The following is a 25,334-nucleotide window of genomic DNA, read 5'->3' as shown; positions in this document are numbered from 1 at the left end:
ACAAACCATCCAGGCGTTCTCGACTTATCCTGTTCACTAACAGACACACAGACATTCATCAAAAAATAACCTACTCGACGAAAAATTTCGTCGCGAAGGTAATTAAAGTTGTCTATAAACGTTGTATATAATGTCTATAAACAAAAGATTAATTAACAACTTAATACCAACGTTGCATATAATGTCTATAAACAAAAGAGTAATTAACAACTTAATAACATAGCAACTAACAAATCAATAACTAATGATAATAAAAGATATTAACCGAATTATCACCTACTAAACAAGTACCTAACTGAACACAGAAAAAATAGAAATATCCTACAACATCAAAATCGCACGACACATGTACAGCTAGCGCTGTATTTTCTGTCTCATGATGCTCGGCTAATTTTACACGCTATTTACCTGCGATTGACCCTGAAACGATCACATAACCCCATCTTACTATGACAGACGGCGTACGTAACCACCGCTCTATGTATATAAACTATTGCGCCCGATCTTACACAAACGTATGACGTACGGCACTTTCGTCGGGGATAAAGCCCCATCGCAGGTAACATCTACTAACATAATTCCACCAGGGTACATAATTCCGCCACCCTGAAAAGATACATCTACGCAGATCTCCAACCCAACATCCCTCAGTATAATGCACTCCTGTATATCTAAGTATAAACTGTGTATACCTAGTGTGTGTGTGTGTGCTACAATAGAGATCTCTCGAACCCACTGTTTTTCCAAGCGGCTGATTTATGTGATCCGGCGGATTAACATTAATGGAGGTTTGTTACATAGTGCGATGTATGTGACCGTAGTTAAGTATCACAGATTGTCCAAGGCTGATTGGTCCACGCGGAAGGACCTTGGGTCATCGCCTGTAACCTGACCAGACCGCTCTCGGACACACCTCACCACTGCTTCTCTCAACTTAACCAAACCGTAAACCATCAGCTGGCCAACAACAGCAGACAGGATGAAACCAACGGCTGCGCCAGCCGCCATACCTGGATCATTGCTATAGTCCAGGAATGGATAGATATAGGTTTTTCCGTCCACGAATGTCCCTCCCATGGCCCAATACACCACATTAAAGATTAAGTATACAAGACAAATCCCCATTGGGTACACAGCGTGTAACAAACGACAGGGAAACCCAGACACTAGGATGTCTATGATCACAAGGATAGAGTTTACGACATGGATAAGGATATCACTAGCATTCCATTCAGCTGTGGAGCCAAGCAAGGCGCCGAACAAGATGGAGATGTTGAAAGCACCGACGAAGGAGCAGTCTGAGATGACCCAGCCTGCCTTTAAGGACCAGTGAAGGGTCCTAGTGCTTTCTACAAGGTCCAGTCGGCCAACCTGAAAGTGTTGAGAGAAGCGGTGAGATATCGATATCAAAATCGGCACAACAAACAGAAGGACTGTGAGAATGCCTGCATTGTTTAAAAAACGCCATGAAAAGGTTTATATCTAGTATATGGACCAGTTTGCCATATCAGATACAAATGTCAACTAAAGGAGTAAATATAATGGGGGGATATAGACTCAGGCACGTTTGGGACCGCATCCTAAAGAAATAGATGACAATCGTTGCATTGTTTGTTATTTTTGGATCGATAGTTGTGTAAGTGTTACACTTCTGTACGTTTGGGACCGCATCGTGATGTCATATCCTGTGATTTGTACATATGTAGATATTTTGCGTTTGGGAATGCATCTCATCATGTATAAGAAGCAACACCTGTACTGCATTGCTATGTGAACCAGTCAGAATTGCCTTGAAGAAGGTGACAGATGGTCACAGAAACGTCGGTGGAATAAATCTCTTGGTTGTGTAAAAAGAGTCTTTTTATTCAGTGACTTACCAACCTGATGAAACTATTCACAGGATCCGGAGGAGTAAATATAGTATCCAAGTACCCCCTTAGACTTTTACATTTGCATTGCCGAAACCTTTGTATGCTTTCCTGCTCTCCGAAAGATGAGTTGCGTGCAATGTTCTCACTGTTTGATACTTCGCATTAAAGGAAATCGATGTTTGAAAAAAAGAAACTCCTGGCCCGAAATTGTTCATGCCCGTTACTAACCCAACAGTCAAACAGGCTCTAAGCTCTACGTTTCGTAGATGTGGATTATAAGAAAACAGATTTGATCTACAACAAACAGAAAGCACAATATAAGCAAACAAAAATCCGAACCCGTATAGACAGACTGCTAATACCTGGGCCATAATTGGATAAAGGGACCCCGCCGGGTATTTCACGGGCTGTTTTCGCACTCTCCGGGATATTCAATTTTCAGGGGTGGGATCCCGAATCATCTTAATTCAGACTTAAATTGAACGCGGGACCTGGTAACAGATAGACGCCGTGTACAAATCGTGCGAGCACCAGGGGGTAAACAAACCGCCCACGCCCCAGCACCCGGCAGTCCACCGGGACAAATATGTTGCTTCGTAACCAAAGCATTAGGACTTACCCGCTTTGCCCGGTACGACTGATGTAAGCAGACAGCGGCACTCCACACGCCGTGCACAGTCAGGGCGATGAACCCCCAATCTGAGATCGTGATGCCCCAGGGCACGTCAGGAAACCGCCCGTACCAATCCAGAATGTAGAAGACGAGAATTGACAACACCGCGACAGTGAAAAGCAGACGGTACGTCAGGAACAAGGCTGGTTTCTGCAGCCACTGTTAGGAGGAGTGTGTCAAATTAATGAGTGATATACATTACTAGTAGTGCTGCGTACTGTGTACCGGTTCTGTACCGTAAAAATTGATAAGGTACAGGTCTAAAATATCAGATCATGAAGTACCGGTACTGTACCGATATAAATTTACACCAAATATGTACGTCTTCTGTGACTGATCTCCCGACCTCATGCAACACCAAACGTGACCAAAGCGACACCTTGGAACAGCGTAACTAATTTGCAATAGGTCATTCAGGCATGCCGGGAGTTTGATAGAAAGGCCAAGGGAGTTTGGCGGTAGGAAACCTAGTTGTATTTTTTTTAAAGATAATGACAAGTTGAAAACAGTTTATTTATGTTTCTGTCATTATTGTAAAAAGTTCAGAAGAACACGTTTCAATTGTTCAATTTTTCAGGTACATGTACAGTGTCCGGACCTGTACCTAAACCTCTGTACCGGTACCTGATGTTACGTTTAGGTACGCAGCACTAATCACTACGTATATTACGTAACGTTGCCCTTTGTACACTTCATTGATGAAATCTAAATATTGGTTTTATGTACATACAAATATCGCAATCTATATGTATTCATTTGCAAACCACTTTATACACATCTCTTGTAAGTAAAAGGAACATCAGATATCCGTGTGCAACTGGTAAACGTATTCCCACGGGGATCCTTCATAATGCCAAACCCTGTTCAACTTTCCTGATTAAAATATTCTGAATCGCCAAACACATTCCTCTCCGTTTGTTTTGTTTCATTCTATGATAGAGTGCTAGCTAGGAATTTGTTTATATATATATATATTTTTTTTTTTTCGCCAGGTAAGGATATAAATACGATTAAAGCTCCTCTCACACATAGGCGACAATGGCTCCCCGACCTTCTTCGGTCGATATGGTTTGGAGTCAGGCTATCCTTGAATGGGTAAGGTCATCGGTGGTTGGGAGATTTATTCATTTATTTATTTCTTTATCCTTTTACTGGGGTAGTTCCCTCAGTGGCTTAGCACTGATTTTCAGGGAGGCCCTAGGTACATAAATATATATATATATATATATATAAACAATACACTGATATTTACATAACATATTTGAGCGTCATTACAAAATCGTATCCACACTCAAAGTCCATATCGTGTCAGGTCGTAAGGATTGGAGGTCAGGGGTCACACAATTCTTTTGCACAGTGTTTTGAATTCGTAAAACTGAGATTGAGATGGTTGACAATGTTGCATAATAGTCGCTAAAAATCGTGTACGCCAGACGACTATAAATTTTGAAAAGTCAGGAAAGTCATAATATTGCTTGAATGCGACCAGAAAAGCTAGAATAGGGTGCATTCCAGGCGTGGTTGGGCGTGGTCAGGAGAAAAACCGTATGAACTTGTTAGTACGCTTTTAGATGTTAGAAAGCTTTCGTTATACAGGTACAGTGCGGTAACACTGTAGATTCCACCTCTTGTTAGGGCCTCGTTTATGTATTAACACGGTAAATTTCAAATTCTCAGGAAAGACATAGAGGGACACGATGAGTGATCAGTAAGCGCCAGAAAGGCCCCTGACATGTTTGGACAGATTTAACAATGTACACCATGGTAGTGAATTACTGTACAATGTACTGTGCTACATATCCAGTGGGTAGATGTGGTTAGATGACTTAGATCAATGAAATATCATTCTCCTTATAGCGGAACCGAACCCGCGTATACATCCTTCGGGTGAATGTGGGACTTTTCTAGGACGCGGATTCAGCTCTGCCATTAAATAATATGCCGTGCAGATATGCGGAGTCACTAACAATGCAGTGAATGGGAACCGGTTTGGGATTTTGGGATTAGGTGCAGTTAACCCTATCCAGACTGGGCTTTTTTGGTATATCTGGGACTGGGGGGGGGGGGGGGGGGGGGCTGATTCGGCCCCCCCCCCTCATAATTTCCGAACGGTATGATGTATCATCACCAAATTTGTAGGGAGTGATATTCACGTCAAGTTTTATAATTCCTGTAATTTTGGTGACGTTATGACGTAATATGACGTAATTATGACGTCATCGATGTGATTTTATTGGCTAAATAGGGAATTCCCGTAATATCTAAAGGAATTAAACAAAACGGTTTGTATTATTCATTTTAAGGTATGCAAAGACATACAACGTCAATGGTAGGTACGTTGACGTCAAAATGACGTCATAGAATGGCGTCATGTGTTGTTAGCGATCCCTTGGGATCCGCCATCTTGGATCGGCCATTTTGAATTTTTTTAAAATCCTTTTTTTCCACTTATGACCCCAAAGGACGCTGAAAATGGACTAAAAACGTTAATATAAATGTTTCTGATAAAGAAAATGTCAGGTATTGACGATTTTAAGGGCGAAAAAGCCTGCTGATACCTGAAATAGTGATATAGTCCGCCATCTTGGATTGTGGCTGATTACGTCATCAAATTAGCATAAATTATGAATATTAAATCTGGAAAGTTACATCTAATTACATGTTATGTTATACATGAAGGAAAACTAGTGTAGTTGTGCCAGAAAACCCGGGAAATATCATTGTTTTCAAAATATTAATGATTTTTGCATAAAATGCCAGTCAGAAACCCGTTGCCATGGCAAAATGAAAAAATGATAAACTTAAACCATTACAATAAAATTGTTGCCAACAAAATTTTAGGAAAAGTCACCAAGTTTGGTTGTCCTAGCATACATCGTTCGGCAGTAATACGATGTCAAAGTTGGCGCGGGCACTTTTAGCCCCCCCCCCCCCCAGTCTGGATAGGGTTAAATGAAATGTGTGTTAATCCGAGGTGCAATTAAGTGGCTTCTACTGTACTAGAAAAGACGATCAACGACAATCCCTACACACGGTAATTGTAACAGTGCGACATTTTCACGGTTATTACTTACAAATAGTCACCTTTGCAGGCCCTCTAGAAGCGTTGGCGTTTGAGGGGGGGCGCTAATTCATGATTTTCAACATAAGTCATGTTCTAATGTCGGGGAGAGTGTTTCCGCCTCTCTAGAAGGACAGAGACAAACCCCGACATCGGAACCTGGCCTACATGTTGAAAATCTCGAGTCAGCACACACACACCCCTCCCCCATATACATCAGTGAGCGCCCCTAGAAGACCTGCGACGTACGGAAGCTTTTTTCAAGACATTTTCCAACTCACCGGACTGGTGTAGAAGGCCGCTGGGTCTGCATGATCCAAGCAGATGGCAGACAGCCGACATTTGTCGCGAAATCCACACATTTTGTCAAGACAGGCTAGGTAGCAGCGTTCTCACTATATGCAGTATGTCACCTTGTATATTTAGCCCATTCCAAACTGCTGCTGGTTTAGGTTTCATTGTTTCCCAAGCCAGGATTAATGCCTTGAAATGTTCATCGAGATCGAAAAGACAAATATACAAAGGAGGTAGGTAATCTTATAACAACCTACGACGAATGTGAACGCGTCGTAACTACATAAGAATACAGTAGCTATTAAACAGGGGTTTCACGGGGATCGCAAGTCTAGCTAACATTTCCCGACTAATGCTTCGGTCACATAAATAGCCCCGCCGGGTACTTAAAGCCGGCTGTTTTCTGCACTTTCGGACGTGACCCCTACGTGTCCCCGTGGAACACCCTGCAGCTACAAGGCTACTTTGGGCAAGGCCTCAGGATTTTTAAACTCGAACTTAACCCCCCCCCCCTTGACCCGGTAACAAATAGACGCCGTAAGCTAATCGTGAGCACAATGACAGGTAACCACCCTTTTGGTGGTAATCATATCCGTGCCTGCGATGAGTCTATTTAATTACCTTGGCCGGCCTAGAAGGTTATGTTCTCGTTAGCGTTTGTGTGCGTGTGTGTGACTGTGTGTGAACACGATAACTCGAGAATGCATGCATGGATTGTCTTGATTCTTTATTTGTGGGTAGGTCTTCTTGAGACCTCAAAATATTTAGATTTTGGGCCTCCTAGTTGCTTGCTATGGTACTGCAGCGGAACTTCCGGGATTGATATCTCGTGTTCTGGACATTCGAATGGTCATGATTTTTGAGTTGTCTTGGAAGGAAGAGTAAGTTGTGTAGGCTTGGACCCCCTAGCGCCATTTTTGGAATTGCAGGAGCCGATGTTGTTTCAAAGTTTAAATGGGAATTCCGAATAACTCACGAATATATGGCGTAATGCATGGTTAGAACATATTGTCAAGAAAATTGTTTGTATTTGTGAAATAGACGGTTTTTGTTCTGATGTGAAGCACCCAGGGACAAAGGGCATGCCGGCAGCGATTTTTAGTGGATACTTGCGTATAACCTGAGGTGACCCCAAATAGAATCCGCGTTTTGTTCGATTTTACGTCAATCATGTCTGATCACCGTGATAGAGCATGATTCGAATTCGAAAAAAAAGTCTGGGACTTTTAAGGCCAATGTTGACCACCGTGAAAACAGCTAAGCCTATAAAGTAGTGATGTCTAGTTGTCAACTGTATTGTACCGCAAGAAGAACAAGTTAACCCTGTAGCTCTTTTGTGGGATTGAGGTGACCTTGGAATAAAATCTTGCCTGTTTTGTTAATTACATGTTGTCTTCCGTTTTGCACATCAGTGTGCACTGGAAATAATTGTGTCATTCTGACACACAATTGAAAAAATAAAATAAAAATTGTAGGACTGCTACTTGTGTCTCGCTCTCCAAACATGTATCACTGCTTCACCACTATAATCAGGCACCTCTGGACCTGGACCAGAAGTATTTGTACCGGTACCCACCCCTAATGAATTAATTAACACATTTATTGCAAAACATGTGTCGATTCAGCTGCAGTTTCCAAGAAAAGCTATTCGGGCATTGTGCCAAGACACTGGCCAAGACATTAGTCAAACAGAGTCACACTGGTGTGACATTAGTTCCAACCTAAGCCGTCAGCAGGCCCAGCATCTGATCAGTACATAATGTTACATAGATTCAAATTTGGCCAACACGTGCCAACATGCCCAAAAAGTCGAGAAAATTCCTTTTGTAACTTGTGGGACATGTTTTTGAAACAAAACCAACACTCAATTAACTGAATTGAAACAACCTGCCTGCCAACGGTACAGATATCGATATTTCCATCCTACGGTAGGCAGCCTTCTAGATCAACAGATGATGGGAGCACTCTTACTGCTACATTATGTGGGTAGTCAGTGTGGGTCTTAATGATATTTGACCCCAAAGGTCATGTGACGTCATTAACATGGCTGCCGCAGACCAAGAAACCCACGCCAGCGCTGTTCGTCCTCGTTCGTACCAAGACGAGAGCTATCTGCACGGGTTTCTTGGAACTGTGAGCGACTTACAGAAGGCTGGAGTACTGCAGGATGTCATCCTTGAAGTCGAGGGCCGGCGGTTTCCCTGCCATCGGCTTGTTCTGTCCGCGGCCAGCCCCTACTTCAGGGCCATGTTTACAAATGACATGGCGGAGAGTCGGCAGAAGACGGTTGTCTTACAGGTAGGGTTGGTGTAACGTGTCGTTGGAATAGAGTGAAACAGGGAACTACCTAAGATAAAAGGTATCATAGAGAACATGGAAAGCAGGGAAACCCATTGTTTTCGCGAACCAACAAAATGTAAAAGCTTTCTTTTGAGGATGCATGTGTATCCCGTGCCCCCTCCCCACTTATTGAGATGTTGTTGGTATTAAGGGATTAAAGGTCAACTTTGCCGGGGAAAATTAGCAAATCTTTTACCAGTCTATATAACAGGGTAACAAAGTTTTCATACGAGTTTTACGGAATACATACGTTCCGTTACGAGAAACATACGAATTTTACGAGATTCATACGAGATTTACGGAATACAGACGATCCATTACTAAGAATGGTACGAATTTTACGGAATTCATACGATCCATCATGCGTAATACATACGATCCTTACTATTTGTTGGGTCATATGACATGACCGATGGCGGACTCGGGATAATTCGTTCTTCGTACGAAATCTTGGCTTTTAAAGTGCTTGATAATGGCGTATCCCATCCGGCTTAACTCTAAAAATCTCAAGTAATGTAAATTTAGACTGATGTAGGTTAAGACCAACGAGGGGGACCAGACAAAGCTAGATTCGGTGCTTGCGCGACGCCAACAAATTAGTAAGGATCGTATATGTATTCCGCGTAATGGATCGTATGTATTCCGTAATTAAAACTCGTATGTTTCTCGTAATGGATCGTATGTATTCCGTATTCCGATATATTTCCTTGCTATATGTATTTGATAAAGGTTTGAACATCTATATTTTATCGTTCTGCAGGGTTTGGATGCAGGCATCTTTTGGGAGATCCTGAGTTACATCTATTCGGGAACCCTCCATGTGTCCCTGGACAAAGTGCAGCCCCTGTATCAGGCAGCCGACCTCCTCCAACTGGACAATGTGAAAGACACCTGCAGCAGCTACATGGCCATGAACGTGGAGCGCTCCACTTGTGTGGACCTGTACAAGTTTGCTGATGTCTTCTCTGTGGACAGTGTCCTGAAAGCTTCTCTGCTGCTAATCTCCAGTGACTTCACTGAGGTTAGTCTTCATAATAGTTAGTTTATTGTCCAAAATAGTAATCTGAAACTGTAAATGCAGAAATGGTTGCGACGGTTTTATGTTCGCGGTTTTCGCGGTGAACTCTTCAGCTCGAACTCAAAACCTCCACGAAACATTTCCCCATCTATGAATGTAGTGCTACTATTGTTTCAAACACGAGCTTGAAAACACCGCAAACAATTAATTTTCTCCCCACCACGAAATAAAAACAACACAAACTTAAATGCATTTACAGTACTGTATTTACATTACACATACTGTGATTGAGATCAGATAACTACAGACATCTAGAGTCAAATCCATGTCACCGAGAGGGTTTTCAGATAATAGTGCTAATAAGTTCAAACAATTTTAGATTAAAGACTATTGAGCAGTCAAAATAGTTCTAAATTGTTCAAACAGTTAAGAATGAAAGTTTGAACATGTTTGAACTTATCTATATATTTTGGATCTATTTTGAAAGTAATTGCACAAATATCTCTTTATTTAGAACAATTTTCAAACATCTATGTGACTGGTTCATTGTTCGAACATGTTTGAACAATTTGCATCATTTTTCAAATGGTAGATTTGGGTTATTGCTCCCATAAAAGAAGGTGTTAATCGCTCTCTTGTCTGCCTCTGGATATTTTTAGATTTCACGTTCTGGACTTTTGTCTTGAGGTGTCTATGCATGGCACCTAGGCCTAATCCTCTATACCTTGAAGGGATATGTGAATTGCCCTGTTCCCATCCCACTGACCCAGTTACACAATCTTGTTATAATGTTGGAACCTGTAGGAACAAATGAGCAACCTATGTTGCAACAGTTTCGAAAATGATACAAATAACATGGGCAATGTTAGAAATTTTTCTAATATGTTGGAACACAGCAGAAACTATTTAGGACATAAATCAAATGTTGGAAATTGTTCTAAACAGTCACTTATCTCCCTTAGATTGTCACAAAGGTTTTGTAAATGTTAGAACAAAAGGCCACTCACTCGGTAATGTGGAATTGACTCTACAGTCTCCACCTGGAAACTAAATAGCATGTTGCGCTACCTAAGTTTAAAACTAGACTGCGCCAAACCTTGCTACTGGGTAATTCGAACACTGGTTAAACCAGATATTCCGACATAGATATGGAGTATTTGGTTATTATTTTTGGTTCCCATGAAGTTCAATAAACCAGTAGCTTGTTGTATGTCGCAACAATATTAAGAGATTTCTGCAGCACCTTGGTCCTCTGTGCCTCCACAGGTTGCCTCCAGCGATGAGTTCTGCAGCCTGAGTGTGAATCAGCTGACTGAGATCATCAGCCACGATGAGCTGGATGTAAAAGAGGAGACAACAGTGTGGGAGGCTGTGGTGAGATGGGTACAGCACAGCAGGGAGGATAGGTGTGTTTTGATCCATGTTGAGTTGTAACATGAAATAAACATGATTAAATAAGAAGCTGATGTTATACCCTGAAACCAGCTTAATCAACCCTACCACTTCAATTTGCAGACTGCACCACCTACCCGACATCATCCCTCACATCCGCTTCAACCTGCTCACCTCAGACGAAACGACAGCCATTTGGAAACACCCCCTGGTCAGGAAGGATCCTGGGAGCTCTGAGGTCATCAGGAATGTGGTACAGAAAGGGAACCCTGACTCCAGACCGAGGCTTGGAATGACCACTGAAATGGCTCTGCTGTCCAGAATAAAGTCAGTATATATTTTTTCGTTCGACATTTTAAGTCTTAATTATCCTTGCATAATGTCATTCCACATTTTGTGGCCATGCAACAACATTTCTACAATGTCTGTTATGTAGATAAACCGGGCAAATAATTCTAACTTAAGCTACAGCACATTTCTCAAGGGACTTGAAGATTAGATATTTAAGATGAAATCGGTGTATGCTATATTAATAGAGAAATATACTGAATTTTCAGCCGATTTTTGTTGACAGCTTATGATGTGTTCTCTCTAGGTCAGATGAGCTCCTTTTCATGAACCCTCGGGAAGGGAAGTACATCAGCTGCAGTTACGATCCTGGAGACATACCTGAAGTCACAGCCATGACAGTCACCAGTGATAACAACATTTATATCCTTACTGATGAGAAAGAGCTCGAGAGTAACGGCAAGTTGTCCGTGTTTAGATATAACCATACTGAGAATGTGTGGGAACCTGCTGGCATGTCCTCAGTATCTGGGTTCAAACTTTCAGAAGACCCATCTATTTTGGCTAGTCACGAACACTACCTTGTTGAAGTTGAAAAGCAAACTTTATGTTACCTCGTTGTTGAAGGTAAAGTAGACAGTACATTGGTGCAGATCAAAAAGTACAACAGGCACACGGACCAATGGCAGGAGTGCCCACAGCTCCAAGTTGACGGAACTTCATATATACACCTCAGCGCCCCTTTGTTCTGTGATTCACACCTTTATTTCCTCGCAAACACTGAAGTGCACCGCTTCGACCCGAGCCAGAATCAATGGCACAAACGGACACCACTGATGACAATTCCTGAAGTTTGCACAGCCGTTGCCATGGGAACTGAGATTTTCTGCACAGATTTTCACTTCACACAGACTATGGTGTACGACACAGTGACCGGCAACTGGCAGGAGCTGCAAGGCTGGTCAAATCGAGGCAACCTTGATATGGATGTTCGTCCCAGTTTTTTCCTACTAGAGAACAAGCTGCACGTATTGTTAGGAGTCTATGACACTGTCAAACAAGGGCCATTAACAGACTATCTCATATATGTGTATGACAGGTCTGCTGATGCCTGGAAAGACTTGAAGGCTACCTTGCCTAGTAAAAGATATATAGCATGTCGTCCTCGGTGCCCCGTGGCACGTATGTACCTACCATATCTTAAGGGGGCACAAAAACACATCACTTCTTACGGTTTTCAGCATTAAAGTGCAGGATAAGGATAAGCAGCACTGTTGACATTGTTTCGAGTTCTGGTCTCTTGCCGAATGTACCTACAATTGGAGTGATCTTGTAGTATGTTATAAATTCTTGTACATATATTCAATGTTTAGACTATTAATTTTTCCTTTTGTGTGAGTCAGGTTCCAGGAGGCAGTGATAGTTTGTGTCACACACTCTTTATAAAAGCAAGGCTGTATCTAGCTTGAATTTTTTTTCAGTGCCACTCATTGAGATCCAATATTTTATTTAAATTTTCGTTGCTAAATATGTCATTCTAAGACTACATGCATTTTCATTAGTTTTATGTCATGAAGTTCCGATTTTGGGGACGGACAGGGTTACATTTTGTTCCATCCCACCAAGCAAATTTCCGTCCTAGGACGGAGGGGTCGACGGGTCCTGGAGACAGCACTGAATATGTTGTGTGTTTAATTATTGCATAACAGTCAATTGGAAAGTTACATCCCCGTGTATAAAGCTCTAACAACAGTCATTGCCAGACATCAAAACCTTTATAAAACTTTTGCAATTGCTGTACATGTGTTCCATTTTGAATGCTGTGTAGTTTTTTTTCGTAGTATTTTTGATCACTTTTTATGTTAACCTGGCAAATCGTGCTTCTAGCAGCCCTCCCGATGGCCAGGTCCCTCTGAGTATTGTAGACCTCCATAATGTCCTGGTCATTGAAACTATGAATATGACTATTGATATGTCAAATGTTGTTTACTGTTGCTGAAAAGGTCAATGAGAAAGTAACACCCATTTTAATGACACCTGTCATTTACAATATAAGGTAAATGACCCACTTTCCTTTAGTCTATACGGCGTGATAAGGCATGGTCGTACCTATAACCACCGAATAAAGTACCGAGGTCGCGAACGACCATGCCTTAACACACCGTATAGACCGAAGGAAAGCGGGTCATTAACGTTATTATCACGAAGCCATTGTCCATGTCGTACAAGTAGCTAGTAGTACTGTGTGCAGTATTTTATTTTGTGTCAAACCTGGGCCGCAAAAACGTTCGCTACGGGTGTTCCGCATCACACGGGGTTCTATGGAATGTTTAGAATGCATTTCGAGTGTTCCGGTTGCGCTGCCGTCGCCTCCCTTTCTTCTTCGTCTTTGCCAAGGCAGCAGCCTCCTTCCTTTTTTGTTGATTTTCTAGCCTTTCTAGCTTTCTTGCTTCTACCTCTTGCATCTTTTTCTCTTCTTTTCTTCTCTTTCTTCTTTCTTCCTAATCTGTTCCTCATGTTTTTGTTTCTCTTTTTCCTCTTCTTTTCTTCTAATCTCATCGTGATATTTTCGATCAAAGACGAGTGCCTTGGGTTTCAATATTTTTCGTTGCTTTGATTCTTGTATTGGCTGAAGTATGTCAACGACATAGGGCGGCACAATGCCTGCCTTCACGAAAGGGTTTTCAATTGGTTTTTGTCCAATATTTCCCCCACAAGCATAACAGGGTGTTTGTGTTGAACTACTTGGGACCTTCTCCTTTCTTTTACCACAAAGGCTTCTTCTGGCTGCTTCTTCTGCCATCTGCAGCGCTTCCTCTTCTATGTCTAGAAGTACACGGCTGTTGTCTTCTTCCTGTTCTTCAGCCTCAGCTACACCCTTTGCCATCTCAAGCACCTCTTCTTCTACAGGGAGCAGGTCATAGTTTTCTTCGTCTTGTTCTAGATCTGCATCTTCTTCTTCGCCATCTCCTTTTGTTGAACTCACTTCATTCAACTTGAGCCACCTCTCATTTATCTGAGCTTCATTTACAGGATATAAACCTGACTTTTTGAATCCTGCTTTGATACATGCCATAGTGAGGCTTTTTTCTCTAGTAACTTTGTAGATTTTAGGGAATGATGCTTTCGAGACAAAGAAGTTTGGCTTTGCCATACTTATGTTGTTCACAACGTCCTCAAACTTGTCTTTCAGTCTAATGAATGGACCCCCAGGGGCATCTAGTGGTTGCAAAAAATGAGTAGCATGGGGTGGTAGACCCAGTAAGATAATGTCATTCTTCACAGCAAAATCAATGGCTTTATGGTTTACATGTGTGCTGTGTTGGTCCATTACGACAAGTACCGGTTTTTCAGCTGAACAGAATCTTACAAAACACTTCTGCAGCCATTGAAGGAAAATATCAGACCCTTTAAAACCTGACTTAGTTGTAGCATACAGTGCATTGGTAGGTCCTTCAAATTGGTATGCTGTACTGGGAAACGCTTTGGAAAAATAATGAGAGGTGGTAGAACTAATCCATCTGCACATATACACTCAAGGGATGTAATGTGATCCCGTGTACCCTTCCTAACAGAGGCAGCCGGAGCACTCATTCTTGTAAAGGTTACCACCTTTTTCTTGTGGGGATCCAGATCAAACCCTGTCTCGTCTAGGTTGTAGATTCGGTGCGGCTGATTGGTCAAGCCATTCTTGGACATTGTTGATGTCAACATTGTGAAGAGATTTTGAATTACCTTCTTATCCACAGCATTCCGCCTTCCCCTATCAAGTGGGTCTGGTTTACGTATTGTCAACTTGTTTCTTTTTTTGAACCGCTTCCACCATGTTCGACTGAACCCTTTCTTTGGGTCTACCTTTGGACTCAGGTCATATTCCTTACAGTGTCTGAGATGTATCTGTAGTGCCAGACTTAAAATCGTCTTTTTGTTTATTGGAAATGCCCTTTCGACTCGATACTTAATGTAGAAGACAAGACTTTCCTCCTTCGTTTTGGTGAGGATACATGGTCGTCCTTGTTTTGCATCGATAGCACTCCTTCCGGATAACTTGTCACGTACAGTACTTTCCGGTACTCCATGCTTTTTCCCTGCTTTTGCTGGTGTCAGATTGTTCTTATGAACTTCTTTCAGCACTTCTTCAATTTTCTTATGATCCCAGCAAGTTATCTTACTTTATTGTGGGGAACTGAAGCTTGGAGTAAAAATTGGCAGAAAGTTAGCCGGCCTTACAGTTTTCATCATAGAGAGTCTGTTCGGACTCGCCATCTCCAAATGGCTCAAAGTAATACACCCATTATAATCTATTCACGTACACAAGAAAGAAACTTGCTGTAATGAAGATCATTTGAGCAATGCATTTAATTCAACCATCAGCTGCTAGGGTGGGGCTAGGCTAGCAGAACTTTTAACAGCAGCAGCTTCATAGAATGATGTTTTGCACACAAAAATTGTACTATAACTGAAGAATCTGTTTTGTTTGTGTATTGTTACCATAAAATTATATACTTTGTAAAGCTTACATCAAACCGACATGGTAATGGAAAATACAATTAAAATACATTAAAAAAAACTGAGGTTACTGTGAGTCAAAGTGAGCAAAATCCTTGTACATCAATATCAAGTTCAATTAATATTCCCCTTAGCTGGTAATAATCCAAGTTTATGTTTATGTTCCATGAGGACAGGTGTATTTCGAATTCTGTGGTGTGGCTAACATTACAAGACAACATTTCTGTTTGATTGTAGTTAAATCAATGAGGTTTTATATAGACCTATATAAAACCTTGGTTACATTGATACCTTCTGTAGCTCCTGTTACTGTATCCACTTCTTCTGTTTCCCCCTCCTGTTGAACTCTTTCTCAATATGCATGGTATTTATTTTTATTTCATTTTATTTTATTTTACCAGGGAAATCACAGCTCAGGCCTGCGGCCTGTTATTCAGGTGTCCCTGGACACGTACACATACAATAAGAACACAGTGTTGCACATATTACATTATAAATAAGCTAAAAACATCAGTAGAAAATATATCGCTACAGTCCATTTTTGAAAGCCTTCAAACCGGTGAGTCGTCTCCGATCAACAGAGAGTTCATTCCAAAGTGTTGGCCCCTGGAACTGTAAGCTGCCCTTGAAAGACTGTACGTTTGACTGCGGTATCGTCAGGAGATGAGGGTCCCAGTCTGCGAGTTGTTTTGCAGCTGCCCGTGTCCGCACTTTAAGCACCGGTGGCGGCATCCACTTAAACATTTGTGTCAGGTAGGGCGGCGCTTTATTTCGAACTGCTTTATACACAGTCACTAGCGTGTTCTCTTTCAACCGGCCAGTTAGTGGCTCCATCCCAGCCTCTGCTAACAGTGATTCGATGGGTTTGTGGTCCTTGAGTTTACTGCCTGTTATAATTCTGGCAGCACGATTTATCAACCTATTCAACTGTATCATTTTTGATTTGTTCGAGTTCAGAAGTGATGGCAACCATGCCGTCGAACAGTAGTCCAGGTGTGAGTATAGCAGAGTCCTACACATGAGCTGCAGTATGCCCTTAGTAACAAAGGGTTTGGCGCGACGTAAGGCACCGAGGCCAGCAAGGAGCTTTCTAGTGATCATCTCGACGTGAGGTGCCCACTGTAGAGAGGGGTCCATGGTAACACCCAGATACGTGAAGGAGTCTACCTGCTCAAATGTGTTTAGACCGTCCGTTACAGAGACACTCTTTCCCGTGTGACGTAGTTTCTGTGGCAAACCAAATACCATGGATTTAGTTTTATCCGGGTGAAGTGACAGTCTGTTTTCTTTAAACCAGTTAGCAGCTCTTCTCATGTCCTCGGACACAGCATCCTCACACTCATTTAACAGGCTTGCAGAGTAGTAAATGACCGTATCATCGGCGTACATGTGGATGCTGCACTTTCTTACAACTTTAGGTAGATCATTCATGTAAATACAGAACAGTAAAGGTCCTAAGACACTCCCTTGCGGTACTCCGCATGTGACACGGGATAGTGCAGACTGTTTGTTTTGTATATCTACACATTGAAAGCGATCTGTGAGGTAAGACCTGAACCAGTGTGCTGTCCCACTGTCAAAGCCCATCTTCTGTAGTTTTCCCAGTAGTATTTCATGATTTACAGTGTCAAATGCTTTTCTTAGGTCGAGGAAAAGGGCGACCGTGACCTTATGGGCATTAAATGCAGACTTAATGTCTTCCACAACCTTCTGGACAGCGGTACCGGTACTGTGATGCTTTCTGAAGCCACTTTGGTGGGCCGTGAGTAGGCCATTTCTTTCCATGAAGTGTGAGATCTGGTTGTGCATGATTCTCTCCATGACTTTGGAAGCCCCGTTTAGCACGGACACAGGACGGTAGTTAGAAACGTTGTCTCTCTTCCCTGCTTTGTGTATGGGCGAGACTCTTGCCATTTTCCAATCGTTCGGAACTTCCCCCGTTGACATTGACAGGTTGAAGATGTGTGTTAATGGTTTAACGATTACTGGAGCAGAATCTTTCAAGAGTTTAGCTGGGATCTTGTCCAGCCCTGTAGACTTCTTAGTCTTGAGCTTGAGAAGCTCGCTAAGTACCTTCGTTTCTTCAACTGGGTGCAAGCAGAACGTCGTTGTTGACTCAGGTACGTGTCGAAGGGGGTCATCATCGGACGCTGGGATATCACTTGCAAGTTTTGTTGCACAAGACGAGAAGTACTGGTTGAACTCCTCGGCCATTTCCGTAGGTTCAGATGTACAGGTTTCGTCATGTCGTTGTATTTTCTGGACTTGACATTTGCTTTTTGTTTTTCCTGTAAACGTGTTGATTAGTTTCCACATAAGACTGTGATTACCTTCAGCTTCGGCAATGGCACTTGCAATGTGACTTTTCTTTGCATTCCTTATCGTTGATGTTGTTTGATTTCTGAGAGACCGATAGCATTCCCAGTCTTTTGTGTCCCTCGTTTTGATGGCTTTGCGCCTCGCTGCATCTCTTTGCCCCATCAGGTTTTTAACACTTTCAGTCAGCCAAGGTGCAGATCGTCGTTTTTCTTTCACTTGCTTCTCTTGGATTGGAGCATGAACTTCAGCCACGTGGATGAATATATCCTTGAAGGCGCTCCATGCGTCCGAAACATTTACACAGTCTAACACTGTCTCCCAGCGGACTGATTTAAGACTGTCAATGAATGCTTGCTGACTGTAGCGTTTGTAACTCCTGTACTCACATGACCGGGCACCACCGACCTCCACCCCTGCTTTTACACACGTTAGGATGAGATTGTGGTCGGACGCACCCCAGGCCACACTTGTGTCGGTCAGGATTTGACACGAAGATGTTGTCGGTACATGTTGCTGAATCCTCTGTTTTGCGTGTCGGCTGGTGTATGAGTGGAACAAGTTGGTACAAACTCATCAGGAATTCCAGAGAAGATTATGCTTGTGTTGATTTCATTAAATCCAGGTTAAAATCACCCATGATCATCACATCGGCGTTTTCTTTTTCGGCTGTGGTGCTGAGATCATGCACAAATGAATCTGCTGCGTCCTTCCACTTACATCCAGAGGCAGGTGGGCGGTAGATACATGCAAGCAGTGTCTTTCGTGCCTTTTCAGGTTTAACCTCCACACAACACACTTCAAGGTCCATATGCTCCAGGTCTGGACGGCGCTCCTAGGGAATGGTCCGTTTAACATAAACACCTGCACCTCCCCCGTGTCTGTCTCTGTCTCTCCTGTATAAGGTATACCCACTGACTTCCAGTACGGAGCTGGGGATATTCTCCGACAGTCTTGTTTCGTTAAGACCTAGTACATGTATCCTCGATCCCCCCAGAAGTAAGTCTTGTATTTCTTCGAGGTGTCTCGTTAGTGAAACTACGTTGTAAAAAGCGTACACCACCCCCTTTCTCCAGGTGTGCAATCCCCCCGAGCCAGGCCTAGGGTTAATCTCTACGTCGCCACACACGGCAATTGCACAGTTCAGGGAACAGTTTTTGAGTCCATAGTTTTGCATCATATAAGTTTTGTGACCGGCTGTTTGGACTGGGCTGGTAGGCCATATCTGTTTACGTGATGTAATCACTTCGTCTCCAATTGAGTGTCTAAGCTTTATGGCTTTTCCATCATGACATACAAGTAATGTCAACACAAACCACACTGTCCAACTGTTTACGTTACTGCCTAACATGATTTCGTAATGTAGAGACATGCACCTAATCTGATACCCTGTGCAGCTATTGTAAGTACAGCCTTAGTACATATCACGTCTATGGGATAATCGTCTACTCTACGTGTTACACATGTAAATACAGAATAATTCTTAAAATCTTCACACGAGTGCGTCAATAAACCTTATACTAACACACTACACAAGTTTAAAAAACATGGCTACTAACAATATCGAGGAGTGGTTAGAGGTAGGGAAGTGCCGCCCTCCCCATCACAGTGGTAAGAACGATATGACTTTTTACGAGTCCTAAAAAACGTCTAGACTAAAAATTTAGCTTTATCTTTTAACATACAAACATTCAGAACGACATAAGGTTTAAGATACAAGTAGGAATTGGCATGAGTTGTTTGTATGGAGAGAGATTTTTGACAGGTTTAAAAGGTGACCAACTCACTGATAAAAAATATGGCTGACCCTCTTCCTTACCTCTAGATATAGTCGGCCCAACTTGGTGGTATCATCAGCATCAGTTGCTGCCACATACGTATCAACTTCAGCTGCAGTCGTGAAAGGTCCGCCCATGTTTTTCAGGGTTTGCAGGTCCTTGTTTCTCCGCCTATCAACAGCGACGTTTGCAATCTCTTTGTCCTTGACTCCTTGCTTCTTAAGCTCCTCTTACTTTTTCTCCCACGCCAACAGAATCTCTGGAATCCTGCCTCCTTTCCTGGCTTCCTTGCTGAAGTTTCTGAATGATCCAGGTTCTCTTCTTACTATGAGATCAGAAGACTTGGCCTTCACCTGTGCGGCTGAGGCAACTTTTAGCTGCTTGGCACCTCTCCTCGACAGTTCATAGTTCACAAAGCCAACACTTCTCTCAGCATCCAAGTTATGGATTGGTGCCTTCTCCAACTTCTCCTTATCCATCTGTGTGACGGAGTGCTGTGCAGCCGCGTCATGTTCTCCAAAGCCAAAGATGTCACCCTTCTGCTTCTGAAAGCAAGTGGCTAGCTTGGGGAGGAGCATTCTCAGTAGCCTTGTCACCTCAGACTGGTATGTGGTTGCTACTTGGACAATAGCGCTGCAGATTTCATTGTCATACTTTGTCTGTTGGAACCTCTCCTTCGAGATGAACTTGAAGGCTGGCTCTTCTGTCTGTAGCAGAGTGGTAGGGTTCACCTCCATCAGTTCTTGGTACAAGTGCTGGAATGCTGGGATGATCTTGCTATAGGTTGATTCGGCAGAGGTAGTCAGCGACAGAAACGGTTCAACTAGATGGAGACCGATAAGGGCACCAACACAGTACATTACTTTCAAGAAGTCCAGGTCCAAGAAGCGCCGCACTATGCATGCTAGCTGATTGGTTACATGCTCATACTTACGTAGGAAAGATGCTACGTCATTCAGATGGTACAAACTGATAGCACAGGTAAGAGTCAAACGATTGAATCGCTCATCCTTCAGACTCACAGATTTGTTTGGTCGTGGCGCTATGTGAATATCGAAGTCACGAGATTTGTTCCATGGTTTGTGGTCAAAGTCATGATTTATCAGCCGAGTCATACAGTCAAGGGCTTGTTCGGTGACACTTGATGCCGATGTTGTCGCATTGACCAAGAAGTTGGAGTAGATCTTGTCTCTACCCAAAGTGTTCTCTATATCAGCCCACAGCTTGGTGATGACACGGTCGAACATCAGGGTTGGGTGTACATTGCAGAACAGATGATCAGGGATGTGCTCCGACTCTAAACTCTCTGCTACCAGTTCATCAACTTTGAAATTGTGAGATGTCTGATCTGTTATGACGAAGTCAATCTTCTCAAACAGGGTTTTTGAGGCAACACCGCTTGCTGCTTCCAAAATCTGTAGCATCGCCACCTTTAGGTCTGCCAGGTTCTGTCTAGACTCTGATACAATGCTCAATGTGGGAAGTGACCTGTATCTTCCTTTCACGGTGATCCCTTGCACAGAGAATGAGCCAGCACCTTGCTTCTTGGAGCCATCATGAGAATATGTTACAACTACCTGTTCATCACAGTCCATTATCTCCTTCACAATCTCATCTAAAACCAGTACTTAAAAGATCCGGTAGCTGATGGGCAGAAACCAACAATTTATTTATAAATGTCTTAAAACTTAACTAGACCATCGCGGGAAATCAGGGGTAAAAAAATGTGGCGCAATCTCCTCAGCAAATAAACCCTAATCAGGGCTCTTGGATTGGTTCCTCAGGCTCGGAACAGCAGACAGACGATAATTCCACTACCTCGATAGGGTTTCCTACCATAGCAACCCCTAGAGTCTAGACTGCCCAAATTTAAAAAAAAAAAAAACTCACCAGGAATGGATCTATAATGGTATAAACCTTGTTTTTACTTGGCGTCAACCGACTCCTCCTCAAGCGTGTAATCACGGTACTGAAGCGCTGACTGGCGATCCATGACAGTACTGCAACCTTGAGACTTTTGACAGTTCTGAGACTGAAAGACCACCACGAATTAATCTCCAAGCAGAACTTTAGGTTGCGAAAACCGTATCAAATTGGCAAAAGAAGTATGTTTTGCAACCTAAGATTGAATTGCTATACAAGCTCCTTCTTCCAGTTTGATACGGTCTTTGCAATCCATTGGGCTTGCTTGGATGCTAACCACGAATCACTAGTCGTCGCTTTATTACCATGATTAAACGCTTCATGGTCAGTCTTGGCTGTTATCATAAAAATCTTTATTCTAACCTTTATCAAATTTCTATGTGACTGTTAAGGTTTGATTTTATCTCAGGCAACGGCCGGTAAAACTTATAGATGTCATTCTCTGCAGACGACAAATTTATCATTTTTTTCTATATGAAGTTAAAGGTAATAAAAAAGAAATATGAGGACAGATGTTAACCATAATAAATGTACGTGCTGTGGCAATGGTGTCACTAATCAAGATAAAGTGACACCTCAGGCCATAAACAGAAAAAAATCAGTCAATGTGTCGTGCAGATGGTATCTGCCATGGAGCAGGCTTAAAACATTTAAAGAAAAATATCTAGTAGCTGATTGCGTATAATAGCGACACCTATAGTTCACACTGCACGAAATGGCCACGTATCCTGACGGATCCGACGTATTCGGAATCGGGCCTCATGGCGTTTCCGAGCGAATCCGGAAACATCCCAGTTCACTGCTCGGATACTAAGGTGCCCACAGATCCGACCAATTCCGACGCCGTATTCCTCTGGATCCGTGATGCGCCTCGGATACCCGAAAATATTTGTGCGGATCCCTCGTTTTTTTATATTTGGAATGTTCGGATTGTTTGTATGTCGGCAGTTGTTTCGGATCCTGACGAATAAATACACACGGCACGGCATGATCTCATTTCCTGACGAATCCAGCAGATCCGGAATTATGCATTATAGCAGACACGGAACGTTTCCGATTGAATCCGATGCACCTCAGATCCGACAATTCCGGCGCCGTATACGTCTGGATCCTTCATACGTTTCGGGTACAGATACGGAACGTTTCCGAGCAAATTCAGACAAATACCAGGTACAGCTCAGATCCGGCAATTCCGACGCCGTATACGTCTGGATCCGTGATGCGCCTCGGATACCTGAGGATATTTGCGCGGATCCTTCGTTTTCAGATATTTGTCAATATGGCAGATATACGATTAATGATTGTTTGTTTGTCGGTAGTTGCTTCGGATCCTAACCAACAAATACACACTGCACGGCATGATCTCAGATCCTGAAAAATCCAGCGGATCCGCAATCGTGCATCATAGCAGATACGGAACGTTTCCGATTGGATCCGATGCACCTCAGATCCAACAATTCCGACAAATCCTGACGTTTCCGGAATACGGATTCGTGTCCAATCTCCCACAAGACACTGCGTGTCATGACGTCAGGCGCGAGAAACGGTTTTGTCGGTGAACAGCACGGAGACAAGAACGGCGTTTCATCACTCTCTGTGCTTAACATGGCATCGTCAGAGTCTACCATGGTCGACCAGTGATTTTTAGTGACTTGAGAGTCGAAGGGGATTCGGTGTAAACTCAAACGCGCGGCATTGCGAAGTAGTCTTCTTCGTGCATGCAATATTCGTCGCCCCCCTCCCCCTTGTAAAGTTGGTAGGGAGTCGATTCATCATTTAGAGGGACTGCCCTTTGGTAAGTACAAATTGGAAAATTCCTGTTTCTAACTAGTTTGAACGTCAGTTATCCTCCTATTGTGGCTTGACATATCATCGCATTTGCATGACATTAAGAATTGTCCAGTCGACCTGCACTTCTACACCGTTAGGATCTAGGAAATTTATAGCTTTCAATTTGTTCGTTCTTGCCAATGGTCAACAGACATTTGTGTCTGGTTAACGTTTTAGATACAACATAGCAAGCGATTGAGGGAAAGATAATTAAAGATATCCTGTAACGGAAGAGAATGTCATAAGTATTTGTCCCACAAAGGTCCCACAGTTTGTGGATAGTGAGCTGGAACTTATGTTGAGGTAGTAGTGTGTTTCAGTGAATATTGCATTAAGTTGTAGCTGTACTTGTTTGATCAATATCATATTCAAGTTATGAATGTAAGTTTTACGTATTCAATTAAACGATGCCAGAATCATTTTTTACAAATGTGATTATGTGATATGCTTAATATTTGTCATTGATTCCCTTTATATATATCCTATACAGCATCGGCAGATACTTCCTTCACAAATGCAGCACATGTTGTGAGGACCTTAGCTTGGCTTGGAACAAAGCAATCAGCTGTCAGATGCTCAGAGTACCTCAGGCTCCTTCGGTAAGGCTTAAGTCCATCATCGGTACACTTCAATGTTAGCTGAGACAGGCATGATGGATACCCATTGTCCCTTGTTTTTTGTTAGCTGCTGTGATGAAACGAAGCCCATCACAGCAAGGAGGTTATATAGTCTATATAACCTCCTTGATCACAGTTATGTCAAAATCATGTGACATGTTACTTAAATACTAAGTATGTGAATTGATATTTATTCATCATTTGGTTTTATCATATAGGAACTGGTTCATCACAAGATGAACTCCAAGCTGAGTCCAACATGCTAGATACAGAAGAAATCAGCCTTGCCTGTACCTTACCAAGAGTGCATGGAAGAAGTGAACTCAGATGTAGTCATAGAATGGGGAGAGGACGATTATACACATGCAGTTCCACGGCATATACTACTTACGTGTAAAATGTGGCGTGTCATCATGGGAGTTTTTCAGACAGTATAATGTTACTTTGAAGTTTCTATTTTCAACCTCTGTATTTGAAATTATTTGTATCTGATATCTTTTAGACTAAGAACTGGCCACAAATAAGGCTTTCATTACTTTAGTAGAATATGTAGAACATGTAGAAATTTTTGGTCCAAGTGCACTATACGGCAGTAAATATTACCACCATGATGTGGTTGTTAATTGTAATACATTTTATAACAATTGTGCTTACACAACCCCAATTTACCGACATTAACCTGCATATGCAGAGGTGCTTTGAGTATGTGGATGTCCCTCGGCCTGTCTTAAACGAAATGGATTATTTAGCCACATAGAACTTCCGTATTGTATTTGATAGTTTTTGAACTTAGAAATGCATATATGTTGAAATATGAAATGATGTTACATTCAGGCTTTCCCAAAACTTCCTGTCATTGAATAATAATGTTTTGGGTATCGTTAAATTAAGAATGCACGCGTATTTATGAATAATCAACCATTCTATCAAACTTTGTGTGTTTGATTTGTACATATTCGTGGCAAATACAAACATATTCAGAGTCACCATATGTCAAAGATTGTAGAAAGTCTGTATGTTGGATCAGTCTGTATCCGTGGCAAATACATACTGTACGTATCTGTCAGGATCTTGGGCAATTTCGTGCAATGTACGGCCCCATATCCGTCGAAAATTCCTATTTTTGTATTCCTCCGGATCTGAGGTTCCGGATCACAGTCCGCTTGTATCCGTCAGTATCCGCAATTTTCTTTAAAAAAATACAGAAAACTTCCTGTACGTATCCGTCAGGATCTCTGGCATTTCCGTACAGTGTACGGCTCCGTATCCGTCGAAAATACCTCATTTTCGGATTCCTCCGGAAATATTCCCGATCCCGGTGCGGAAATTTTCGGATCCGTTAGGTTGGATTCGTCAGTATCCGTCAGTATCCGCCAAAAATACAGAAAAATCCCTGTACGCATCCGTCAGGATCTGTGGCATTT

The 25,334-nt window shown here is 42.4% G+C and overlaps 3 protein-coding genes and 1 long non-coding RNA gene across 4 annotated transcripts; 2 read left to right on the top strand and 2 right to left on the bottom strand.

Moving 5' to 3' along the window:
- Positions 1 to 828: 828 nt before the first annotated feature.
- LOC136435971 (protein rolling stone-like) lies at positions 829 to 5,967 on the bottom strand. Its single transcript, XM_066429681.1, has 3 exons — positions 5,887 to 5,967; positions 2,491 to 2,703; positions 829 to 1,371 (listed from the first exon to the last, which is right to left on the bottom strand). Exons 1-3 carry the CDS (start codon positions 5,965 to 5,967, stop codon positions 829 to 831), a joined length of 837 nt encoding a protein of 278 aa, XP_066285778.1.
- Positions 5,968 to 7,942: 1,975 nt separating this feature from the next.
- Positions 7,943 to 12,745, top strand: LOC136435695 (kelch repeat and BTB domain-containing protein 2-like). The gene is made up of 5 exons (XM_066429343.1): positions 7,943 to 8,197; positions 9,000 to 9,260; positions 10,524 to 10,663; positions 10,773 to 10,976; positions 11,245 to 12,745. The coding sequence occupies exons 1-5, from the start codon at positions 7,943 to 7,945 to the stop codon at positions 12,182 to 12,184; spliced, it is 1,800 nt and encodes a 599-aa protein (XP_066285440.1). The 3' UTR covers positions 12,185 to 12,745.
- A 644-nt stretch (positions 12,746 to 13,389) lies between these two features.
- Positions 13,390 to 14,636, bottom strand: LOC136435970 (uncharacterized). Its single transcript, XM_066429680.1, has 2 exons — positions 14,501 to 14,636; positions 13,390 to 13,958 (listed from the first exon to the last, which is right to left on the bottom strand). Exons 1-2 carry the CDS (start codon positions 14,634 to 14,636, stop codon positions 13,390 to 13,392), a joined length of 705 nt encoding a protein of 234 aa, XP_066285777.1.
- An 8,132-nt stretch (positions 14,637 to 22,768) lies between these two features.
- Positions 22,769 to 24,841, top strand: LOC136435694 (uncharacterized). Its single transcript, XR_010755887.1, has 3 exons — positions 22,769 to 23,258; positions 23,784 to 23,892; positions 24,129 to 24,841. It is a non-coding gene; the product is annotated as an uncharacterized lncRNA (long non-coding RNA).
- The last annotated feature ends 493 nt before the right edge of the window (positions 24,842 to 25,334 follow it).

This window comes from Branchiostoma lanceolatum, chromosome 5 (assembly GCF_035083965.1).
Source record: "Branchiostoma lanceolatum isolate klBraLanc5 chromosome 5, klBraLanc5.hap2, whole genome shotgun sequence".
Classification (NCBI taxonomy): domain Eukaryota; kingdom Metazoa; phylum Chordata; class Leptocardii; order Amphioxiformes; family Branchiostomatidae; genus Branchiostoma; species Branchiostoma lanceolatum.
The sequence above is the reverse complement of the archived record's forward strand: the minus strand, read 5'-3'. Positions and strand labels throughout refer to the sequence as shown.